Source organism: Phyllostomus discolor, chromosome 6 (genome assembly GCF_004126475.2).
Source record: "Phyllostomus discolor isolate MPI-MPIP mPhyDis1 chromosome 6, mPhyDis1.pri.v3, whole genome shotgun sequence".
Lineage (NCBI taxonomy): Eukaryota > Metazoa > Chordata > Mammalia > Chiroptera > Phyllostomidae > Phyllostomus > Phyllostomus discolor.
Genome location: NC_040908.2, coordinates 123243211 through 123255291, shown reverse-complemented (window position 1 = coordinate 123255291; position 12081 = coordinate 123243211). Strand labels below are relative to the sequence as shown.

The window sequence follows — 12081 nt, the reverse complement described above, 5'->3', positions numbered from 1 at the left end:
AGTGCAAACCCACCTTTGCCCCACTGTATATGCATGTAGAATTATATGTGTATATGTAACATTTACAACCAGAACAATTTCCAAACATATTAAAAACATTTTTTGAAGTAACAACAAAGAACAAATTCATGTTCTATTAACAATTACTTAGAAAATGTTTTTTGTATTGAGCAGGTAAGTGATATTTTGAGCCAGATGTGAAAAGTATGTTTACAGAAATAAAAGATTAATGCACATATTCCATGCTGTGTTACATATTAACCATTGTAAAACTGGAAGAATAATTGCACATTTCTATAATTTTTTATCCAAAACCTTTAGAACTTATAATTTTTCATACATTAAAAAGACACAGCAACCCTTGAGGCATCATTCTGTATTCAAACACACTATATTTCTGAAGTGAGATGTGTAGACTATTTACTCAATGCTGAATAGATAATGACTATAAGTATATGCACATCTGTTCATGTTAATTTTTTTTGTTCATGTTAATTTTTGAAGCTAATAAGTTTTGGCACCAAACATGAAAAAGTGCTTTATAATGACCATAAACATATTCATATCAGTTCATATTAGCTTTTGCTACCAATATGTTTTGGTATCAAACTTAGGGAAAAAATTTTTGAGTGTTTTCCAGATATTTTGAAATTTAGGAATTGTGAATAGCTGGGGATCTAAAAAAAAAAGCCCAAAAAGTTTTAGAAAGGTCTTCCCAAGAAGCAGTTAAAGAGCCATTGTTATTAGTGAGAACTGATGAAGAAAAGTTTGGCTGGTTAGATTAGGGTGTGGTAGAGGATTCTACTCTGCACAGGCTGACTTCAGGCACGGTCTCCACTTTTGTGTAATGCTCTCTTCTTTCCCGTTTCCTAGTTCATCGCTACTGGCCTTTCTTAACTGCTGAACAAGCTTTTTTCCCTCTCTAAGCACAGCAATGCCTGGGCTCCAAATCATGAATATTGACAACTATTTAGCATTTTGTATCATTCCCTAAAGTCCTCAGAAAATACCATGTCACCCAATCTAGCACTTCTAACATGCTCAATTTTGTAACAGCTCTCTCTGCCCCATTCCCAGGCCCCCAATTCTCAGCTAAACCACATGTCTAAAATCCTTATCTACATTTACAAACTCTCTGAATTCTCTTATCTTTAGGCTGTTTTATTCTGGGCTTACTAAGGGACTGTGTGACTAAGAAAAAGTCTTCTATCCTTAATCCTTGCTCTGGAACAAGATATCTAGAAACTAAATGCCTCTTGGGACTCTTGAACTCTTGCATAGTAGTTATATTTTATCCTATTGAAGGGGAGAGAGCCAAATAGACATTTATTTGGTCACAATTAGAGAATGAAAAATAGAAACTTGGAATACTAAATTGTGGTATAATGGAACACAAAGCCTTCCCAGAAAGTGTATGAGGCCAAGAGACTTTCTGGTTGCATTGCTGACCTTGAACTCTGAAAAACTGAATTTTTTGTCCAATTGCACTATTTTCTGGATGATCCCATGTTGCTTAGTTTCCATTTAAAATACTGGCTTCTGCAATGCAGTCTTCTGTGTGGGACACACTACCAGGGCAATATCAAAAGTACCTGAATATACTGTATAAAAGGGAAATCACATAAACAACATTAACCAGAAATAATATGTGGATACTGTCATTAATAATTAGGAAAAAAGGGGCTTGGATGTTGGGTAAAGTAGAGTCACAAAATTTTCATTGCTTAAGTCAAACAGAAAGCTGAACCAAATAGACTTTGGGAGTGGTAGTCCCTGTCAGCCAGGAGTAAGGAGTTGATGTAGGGGTGGAGACAAGTGTCTCAGATCAAAATACCTGCTTAGTTCATTGGACTCAGACATGAATTATTGAGAGTGAAACAATTATCAGAATAATTATCAGGGTTTCATAACTCCATGTGTGAACAAAAAGTTAGGAGCATTCTCCCAACATCCTATCAACTCTATATAGGAGTTACTTTGTTACAAAAAAAAAATAAAGTTTATCCAAAGACTTTCTATTAAAAAGCCACATAGTCACTATGCAATTCTACAGCGACAAGAACACCAAAGTCTGAGGACACTAACAGCTCAATAGAAAATGAACAACCCAAGAAATAAGGGCAAATAGATTAAAAAGTATATTCCTGAGGCAGTGTAGACACTGAAGAGGGACTATGGAATCAGAGTCAAAACTGTGTTAGAATATCTAGGCAGTGGGAAAAATAATAAGACAATATATGATTTTATATATTGATTGGACTAATTTCAGATATAACAAATAGCAATTGGAAGTGTGAAAATTTCACTTTAACTGAGGAGAACAAGGATTAATGGAAAAATAGAAGTTTAGGGAGTACATTTGTAAGGAGATGGGGCTCCCTACAGGTGACTCTAGGAACTGAAATGAATGTAAGAATTTCATGGCATTTTCAATAAAAAATTTCTGTGTACATACCTTTGCACACATCTGCAACTGTTTTATCTACAGCCCAAAATAAAAATCTTCATTGCCTCTAGGAAATTTTACCACATTAATAAATTATTCTATTCAGCTAAATACAAAAATAAAATTATTGTCATTTATTTTTGGCCTAAGAATTATCATTTCTAAGTAGATAATTAAATTGTTCAGCTTGAATAAATGATCATATCATGTTTTTAATGTGCACCAGAGACCATGTAATTGTTTTAAATGTTTGAGTAGTATATGCATAATTAATTTGGTTTTGAATTGTAGTGGGGGTTTTTTAAAACTTTTTGATAAGCCCTGGCTGGCGTAGCTCAGTGGATTGAGCGCAGGCTGGGAACCAAAGTGTCCCAGGTTCGATTCCCAGCCAGGATACATTCCTGGGTTGCAGGACATAACCCCCAGCAACCACACATTGATGTTTCTCTCTCTCTCGCTCTCTAGCTCCCTCCCTTCCCTCTCTAAAATGAATAAATAAAATCTAAAAAAAAAAAAAAAAAAACTTTTTGATAAGCTTTGGAGAAAATTATTCTCTTCTTCTTGCTCCTATAATTTAATTGAAACTGCTTCAGTAGTCAAAGTACCTGAGGATGAGGTGAATCCAAATCCTTTTCCTACTTAAATATAATTTATGTACTGGCAAATTTTCCCCTTCAATTTTATCCACCTCTAAGATTCATTACACTGGGGCCCCGTGAACTTTTAGATTGGAGCAGCTGGAGCATAGCCTGGCGGATGGTCTTAGTCTTCAAGCTATAAATTATAGGGTTCAGTACTGGTGGTAAGAGCAAATAAACATTGGCCAAAATGCTACAAACCACTGTAGAGGTGGAGTTGAGAAGGCGGTGTGTAATGGACAGGCTGATCATTGGCACATAGAAAATAGTGACAGCACAGAGGTGACAGACACAAGTGCCTAGAGCTTTTTGTTGCTTCTTAGGGGCCACAATGTTCAGGACAGCACGGAGAATTAGGGCATAGGAGAAAAGAATGAACAAGAAGTCAGTGCCACTCAGGTAGAGCTGAAGAAACATGCCCAAAAAGCTGCTGATCCAAGGGTTGGAATATGCATATTTGATCATATCTGGGTGGTAGCAAAAAGGGTGGGAGAGCTCCTGGCCTCCATGGAAAGAAACATTCTTCAAGGCTAGAGCCATGAAAAAAACAAAAATTAGCTGTCGTAGGCAGATAATCAATCCAATCACCATGATCATCATGTCTGTGAGGACAGTGGCATACTTCAGTGGGTTACAGATGGCCATGAAGCGGTCAAAGGCCATGGCTACCAGCACTGAGGACTCTAGGAAGGAGAAGGCATGTACAAAGATCATTTGAAGGAAGCAAGCTTTAAAGCTTATCTCACGGGCATGAAACCAGAGAACCCCAAGCACAGTGGGGAGGGTTGAGACGGTCAAACACAGATCAACAGCTGACAGCATGGAGAGGAAGTAGTACATGGGCTTGTGGAGACTCTGTTCAGCAATGATGACAAACAGTATCATGCTGTTTCCCAAGAGGGCAATGGTGTAGAGACAGCAGACAGGGATAGAGATCCAGATATGAGCCAGTTCCAGCCCAGGGAATGCAGTGAGGAGGAAATTGGAGGAGGAGGATGTGGTGTTATTGAAAATTACCATGGTGGGTTGAGCACACACCCTGGAAAGAGAGACAAAAATGAGAGTTTCATATTGATCCCTTTTTCAAGTCTGACTCTTTTATAGACTTCTTCAAATTACACAGTTGTTTCTCTATATTCAAAACCCCAAATCTAATTACAGTTCTTATCACATAATTCCATAGTATCTTGAATTTTTCTTGTCAGAGTCTGGCCTGACTTTTTTTCCTCTAGCCTTTCCCAATTATAACAATCAAACTCTCTAAGCTCATCCTCACTCTACTGCACAGACAAACCTTGACCTGAAATAGAAAATGCTTGTAGACTTATATTACATAAATGCACACACACCAGCAAAACAGCAACAATTACAACCAGTGGGCCTCTGTCTCCAAATTATATGTTGCTCCAGAAATAATGGAGAAGCACATAAGAGCCACTAAGCACCTATGATAGCAAATTCTATGATGTCCTTGCTAGAAGCTGATCTGGGATATTGTAGTCGGAAGCATCCTTGTACCTGAATCATCCATCACCCTCTCCTGCTAGACTCAATTAGAAGTATCTTTTTGTATCAGGGATTCTTTACTCCGTTTCCTATAATTCCTCCCTTCTCCACTCCACATGTGTATGAGACAATGTCACCTGGTGCTCTAATTCTGTTTTTCTCTGTACTTGTCCAGATCTACTGAAACAATGGGTCTTTTTGTTCTTCATTCCATCTTATACCTTGGGGTACTTATTTTTACCCCTTCCCTTGGATATCTATTGTACCATGTTACTCTGAGCCAGCCCAAGGTAAATTGACTGCCATATGAATCCTGTGAAAATTTTCAAATAGTACTCTGAAATACATGACTCGAGGCATAGTAATCTAGGCACAGGAAGTAAGCCTAGAAAAAAACACCATATGAAAATCATGGGAGCACTCAGCAACATGTGATGAATAACTTTGTAAAAAACATGAATGGGATAGAAGTGGAAATTAATAACTAAGGGGAAGTCACTTAGGGATAGATAAGCATTACAAATATCAGGTGACACTACAAACTGGAATGTCAAGTAGTACACTGAGTGAAAAAATACACAGAATGATAGCTGCAAAGCAATAGAAATGGTGTCTAAAGAGGAGGCAAAATGTATAATCTAGATTTAAGATTACCATTGCAATTCTATTCATGATTTGTTCACTGAGTGTTGGTATCATCACTGCTGATTTTCAAATTTTTACTTAAGACATTTAGTTATTGACAGAGAGCTAACAAGGAATGAAATACCTGGCCCAGTTGTTGTGTGGATATAGCCAGTCCAAAGTATTCTATTTTTCAGTAGTCTAGGCTTTCTGTCTTTGTGTCTGAGTAGATACAAGAAATTTGCTAGTACCAGACCCTGTCAGTTTTTATAGAAGAACAAATATGAGGAATTGTTAGTACTTTTCTCTCCTTCCTTCAGTCCACTGGTGATGGTGATAGAAATAATCACTTGTTACTCCAAAGGGAGAAAATGGACTAATTGCTTTTTCTGCTGTAATATTTAGTATTATTACATTACAGCGCAGTTGAGAAATAACACTAAGAATCGGGAAAACTAGTGCCAAATAAGATATGGATTAGACGTGCTGAATTAAATCAACCACTCAGACTCTGAATGACTAGTTTAGTGCCAGTTACTTTGTGGGTGGCTAGGGAGATGGAAATGAGTAAAGAACAGTTTCTGTATTCTAACCTCTCTCAACCTATTGATATAAATAATGTGAGAAGCCAAGGCAAAATGTTCATGGAAAGCAATTATTCTATGGGAAAATGAGGGAAGACTAGCCAGACAAGAAATTAAAAGGCTGTTAAGATTTGTTTCATTCTTCTTCTTTTTCTTAATCTGATATATACAGATATTAAATCTATTTCTCTGTGACTCTGTGACAACAATTCAGGAATCTCTATGCAATGCAAAATTGCTCAGTGTATTCACTCCTCTCCAACAGTATTTCATATATGATTTTTATACCATTACAATCTTATTTTCTTATCACATTTCTTTCTGCCCCTAAAATACTGGTTTGTTGGTAGCATACCATGTATGTGATCGTTTTTATATTTTGTCCAGAAAAAACACAGTTATTGGTACATGATACAAACTCTAATAGTCTAATTAATATTAAATGTATTGAGGAATGGATAAATAATAGATGTTACAGGGATGGATAAAGACTAGAAGAGAAATATAGATTGATCATGGAAGTTTTGAGGGAAGCATGAGCCCACAGAACAGAAGGAGAGTAATTGTCTTCTCATTAATTGGAAGAAGAAAGGGGTAGGTTAAGAGAAAAGAAAAAGAATTAAGATCCTTTGTATATGTCAACATTTGTTAACCATCTTATATATAATGTTATATAATACCAGGAAAAATGATATAGATGTCTCTCTCTTATTAACAAAAATGACCCCTCAAGGTAAACTGTATTTCAAAAGTAAAAGAATTAGATACAGATTCAAAATTAAAAGCCAGATTTATTAACTACAAACTGTCTTATTTTTTATTTAACCATAGACCATTAGAGAAGCCAGGTTTATGAGAAAATTTGAACAGTTGGACAGTATAATTTCCTCTTTTTAAAATATAAGAATTACATGCATATATATATTGCATGCTAAATCATATATATATATAAATTATATATATATATATATATGATTTAGAGGAGGAACAGAAAAATAAGTAAAAGGAAGAAAAATGTCTTCATAGTTTTAAAAAGAATATGTGTGTAGATTCAGTCCATGTGTGTTTAAAAGAATATATGAATGTCCACATGTCTGTATTGTATGTTGGTCTCTATGAGCTGGTGTATGTAGAAACGAATTTTTGGAATGACAGAGTAATTAATAAGTTACTCTTCTTAAAAAACAGATAATTATTATCTTCTGTTATTCGAGTTGTAGTCATAAAGGACAACAAGATGACACTGGATGATGTGAGGGTTAGGAGGAGAAGAGACAGTAGCTCATTTTGTTGGTGAAGAACTTGTTTCCTACAGAATGCAGAACAATGGACAGGAAAAGGATCAAAGGGTCTTTTCTCCAGACCCAGTGAGCTCATACACTATGGAACCAGTTGTAGGACAAATTTTGCTCCTTAGTTCATCAAGGTTTTCTCTGCATTGCCCACTAACCAGAAGAATAGGCTACAGTTTTCTATCTTTAGTTCTCTATTTGATTGGCCAGGCAGGAGGTAACATCTTCCAATTCATATACAGAAAGCTAGATTAAATGAGGATATTATCCCACCAACTCAATAACTCAGTGATTCAAAGGTCAACATCCCTGCTTTGTGTTATCAATGATGGTATAGATCCATACTCTTCATTTATAAATCCCCATCTCTGTTTATTTCTCAACACTGAAATCTATTTTTTAAACCTCACCCAAGGGTATGTTTACTGATTTTAGAAAAAGAGGAAGGGGAAGAGAGAGAGAGAGACAGAGACAGAGACATCAGTGTGAAAGAGAAACATCAATTGGTTGCCTCTGGGACATGCCCTGACTAGGGATAGAAACTTCAAATTAGGTATGTGCCCTGACCAGGAATTGAACCCACAACCTTTTGGTGTATGGGATGATGCCCCAATCAACTGAAGCACCTGGCCAGGGTGACATTGAAATCTACTCTTTTCTATAATCTAGAACCTGCCTTGACAGCTCCAGGCCATGTTAACCTGAAACTTACCCTCTGCTTCTAAATCTCTGCACCATTTAATGCTTATACCTTTCATTTGACTCTTAATTATGCTTGATAGTAGTAATTTTTATATGCAAGTGTTATCTCTTTTATCTGCCTGACATGTGAGTCTTTTAAAAGATTTGATATGCCTGTTTATCATCTCTCAATGTGAGCTACTAAAGTAGGATCTGGAATAATAGAGAGCTTCAGTTAATAATGCTGAATGACTGTTGAATAATCTTGACCACAGACAGATAGTTCTGGGCCCTATTTCTTTTGCTCTTTTATCTTTCCTTCATGTCTTTCATAATCCAATTTCCATTTCTTCCAGGCTCCATTACACTCCTCCATTTCTCCATCCCACCTTACTTGTACCTTTCTTCATTTAATCACTTATCACTGTTCCCTCCTTCTTCATTCTTTAACCCCTCCCCTTCTATCCCTTTGCATTTATGCACTCTTCTTACCTGCTTATACTGGGGGAAACACGACCAACTTCATTTCCATCACAGGACAGGAACTAAACTAGCTCCCGAGGGTGTGAGCTTTATAAGCAGCTTAGTAGAGTCACCAGGCAACAGAGAGCTATTTTCATTAATGAGTGAGTATACTGGTTGTAGCAAGAGTTGCAGGACCCATATGGATGTGTTCCTCTACAACAGCTCAGACATATCTCCCTGACACATGTTCAAATCTTGCTCAGGGGCTCAAGCAAACTCCATACATCAGGGGCTATAAGTAGAGTTCTGGAGCTGGAGGCTGACAGTAATGGGTACCTTCAAAAGCTGCCTGCCTGGGTGAGACAACTACAACATCCTTCTTCACCTTGCCTTAGGCTACAGATTCTCAGCCAAGGCAGCTCCCTGAGTTTCAGACAGAGATCTGGAGAATGAAAAAGGAGTCACCCCTCTGGTGTTTCTTTGTTTGTTTGTTTGTTTGTGTTTTTTTTCCCCAATGTTCCCCTGGCTATTCCTCTCACTCGGGTACCTCTCCTAAGAAGCCACCTCATTACCTGAGTCACATCTACAGCCCGCCTCCCCTTCTAAACATCTGATAAACTCATAATACATAACAAAAATTACACTTTACCCTTTAAATACATTGTTGTATTTATTCATTATCAAACTTATGAGTTAAGTATTATTCTCCATTATTTTGCAATTAAAGAAATTGAAACTCAGGTGGCTTTTAAATAAATTTACTTAACTAAAAGTTAGCAAGTTAGCTAATATTTAAGCCCATGCCTATCTTACTTTAAAGCTCTTTCTGATCTTAACCAATATTGCTGTACTACCTTCTGTGGTCAATTCCTTCCACTCATATATTCAGGAAATATGGTTCCAACACATTGTCTTCAATTCATCCATCATATGGATTGCTTGATCCCCAACTGCATGCCCACATCTGGTTTAAGGCTCATTTGACCAGAATTTACCTCTCTATCATAAGCACTAGATAATGTTGACCATATCTAATAATCACTGACTTTTTTTATCTTCCTTAAAACATTTTTCCATTCATATTCTCACTATATTTTTATCAGGAACACTGAGCAAAGCTGACTATCCCAATGACTAGACAAAGTCCATAAAGTTCCATAGTAAGTAATATTCAGATTCATACACAAGGTGTGGCAAAAGTAGGTTTGCAGTTGTGAGTACACAAAACACAGTTTAGTCTTGTATTATTATTTATTAATTATTGTATTGTTTTATATGGAAAACTATAAACTGGTTTCCATCAAGAAAGATGCATGCCTTTGGAAATTTTGAATGAGACTTACTAATATTAAATGAGACAAACAAGATGGGAAGCATAAGATTGATCTTGATAAAGTAAAATTTTTACTCATTGTTTAGTTCAAAAAATACATATTGAGTATCCTCCATAAGTTCTAAAGTAGAATCTAAACTACATTGAGTACTTGGGATAGACTGAACTGAAACATAAAGGGTTTCTGTTTTTATAAAGTATATAAAATAGCAGGGAAGATGTGCTGCTAGGCAATTATATACTGTGTGAGAAACTCTAACATAGTAAAAGGCATGTCAGAAAAGCCTTCTGGACTGAAGTGAGGTTGACACAGATAACTAAAGTGTATAGAGAGCTCCTTAGTTATCTGGGCCACTGAATGCAGTATGCTTTCATGCTCTTCATGTGCTATTTTCTTTTTAATATGTTTCTGTCTTGCTTCCAACCCATTGCACATACACACATTGCATTTATTAAAAAAATACTTCAAGAACATACAAATAACAGAAAAGGCAAAAGAAAATATGCCATTCTCAGCATTGAATACAAGAGTGATCACAATAGAACAAAAACAATCTGGAAATTTTTATTGAAAAAAGTGGTTAAACAATAATATAGCATACAATGGAATACTACTCAGCAAGAAAAGAAATTAATTACCAATACAAAAAACAACATAGGTGAATCTCAAATGCATTGTGCTAAGAAGCCAAACATAGAAGACTACATACTTCAGGGTTCCAAGATACCCTGGAAAAAGAGGAATTATAGTCATAGAGAACAAATCAGTGTTTGCCAAAGACTGGGTATGGATAGAGAAGTTGACTACAAAGGGGCATCATGAAGGAATTTTGGGAAGTAATGTAATTTTTTGGTACATTGGTGTCACTGGTGGTTCATGGTTCACATGTTTGTCAAAGCTTACAGAACTATATACCAAAAAGAGTAAATCTGATTGTATGTAAGTGCTGAAAAAGTTTTTATACACCATTTTGAAGTTCAATTTTTATCAAGCTATCTAATATAAATTCCTGATTTCATCAAAACTGTTATACAATGGCATGTCATAATTCATTAGATTTTTACTCTTTAATAGAGTAGCTATAAGCTACAAGTGACTTTAAGTTGACATTTCAATTAGTTAAAATTTTAACATTTAGATCCTTGGTTACACTAGCAAAGTTTCAAGTGCTCAATAACCATGCATGACTAATAGTTACTGTATTCAACAACAGAGATTCAGACCATTTCCAGTACTGCATAAATTTCTACTGGACAGTGTTATGTTTGACACTCTTCTCTGACTTGATTGCATTTTCACAGAAGTAGTAGACATTATTAAGGAGCAATCCTGCCCCCACAAAACACTTGGACAATCCGCCGCCTGATCTGCTTTGTTCTAACACTGTACACAACAGGATTGAGCACAGGAGGGAGCAACAGGTAGATATTGGCCATGAGTGTGTGTACTACTGGTGACAAGTGCTTCCCAAATCGGTGAATCAGAGTCATGCCAATGAGAGGCACATAGAACAGTAGCACTGCACAGATATGAGAGAGGCAGGTGTTGAGAGCTTTGACTCTCTCTTCTGGGGAAGCAATGTGCAATACTGCCTGGATGATTAGAATGTAAGAGACCAAAAGGACCAAAGCATCTAGTACAATAATGAAGATCACAGCCAGCAGGCCATAGATGCTATTGACACGGGTGTCAGCGCAGGCAAGTTTCATGGCATCCTGATGAAGGCAGTATGCGTGAGATAGCATGTTGGAGTGGCAGAAAGGTAGCCTTTTGATGAGGAAAGGCACAGGGAGCACAGCCACCACACTCCGCAGCAGGACTGCTGCCCCAATGCTGCCAATGACGCCATGAGTGAGAATGGTAGCATAGCGCAAAGGGAAGCAAATAGCCACAAAGCGATCAAAGGCCATGGCCACCAGAACCCCTGACTCCACTCCCCCAAAGGTGTGAATAAAGAACATCTGAGTGATGCAGGCATCAAAAGTTACTGAGTACCAGCTGAACCAGTGAACACTTATCATAGTGGGCATGGAAGATAGTGAAAGGCTGAGGTCTGTGGCAGCTAGCATAGCCAGGAAATAATACATGGGCTCATGAAGACTTTGCTCAACTTTGATAACAATAAGGATGATGACATTACCCAGGACTGTGGTACTGTAAAGGAGACAGAGGGGCAAGGCCAACCAGAAGTCCTTCTCTGGCATTCCTGGAATCCCAGTCAGTGTGAAGGTCTGCTGGTTATCAGTAGTTTGGTTGAATGGTGGCATAGTGGAATGCAAGTCTGAGTAGGCGAAAGGAGAAAAACTTAAGTCAAACAGTCTTCAATACGAATCAGTGGCAGTAAGTAATGAGATGGTAGTCCTAAGAGAGAGTGAGTTAAATTTTACTTTAACACACTCATGTCCACAGCCCTATAAAGAAACAAATGGCCCTGCCCCATGAAGTAATAATTCTATTACTGAACATTATATACTAAAATGCAAGGGGGATAAAACAACTTCAATCAACACC

The 12081-nt window shown here is 37.1% G+C and overlaps 2 protein-coding genes across 2 annotated transcripts; both read right to left on the bottom strand.

The window, feature by feature from the left end:
- Positions 1-3126: 3126 nt before the first annotated feature.
- On the bottom strand, positions 3127-4119 carry LOC114498416 (olfactory receptor 51T1). Its single transcript, XM_028514291.1, has one exon. It carries the CDS (start codon positions 4102-4104, stop codon positions 3127-3129), a length of 978 nt encoding a protein of 325 aa, XP_028370092.1. The 5' UTR covers positions 4105-4119.
- Positions 4120-10240: 6121 nt separating this feature from the next.
- On the bottom strand, positions 10241-11844 carry LOC114498882 (olfactory receptor 51H1-like). The gene has a single exon (XM_028514893.2). The coding sequence runs from the start codon at positions 11835-11837 to the stop codon at positions 10887-10889; it is 951 nt and encodes a 316-aa protein (XP_028370694.1). The 5' UTR covers positions 11838-11844; the 3' UTR covers positions 10241-10886.
- Positions 11845-12081: the final 237 nt, after the last annotated feature.

Coding starts and splice junctions, on each gene's coding strand:
- LOC114498416 (XM_028514291.1), bottom strand. CDS start 4,104: ATGGTAATTTTCAATAACACCACATCCTCCTCCTCCAATTTCCTCCTC.
- LOC114498882 (XM_028514893.2), bottom strand. CDS start 11,837: ATGCCACCATTCAACCAAACTACTGATAACCAGCAGACCTTCACACTG.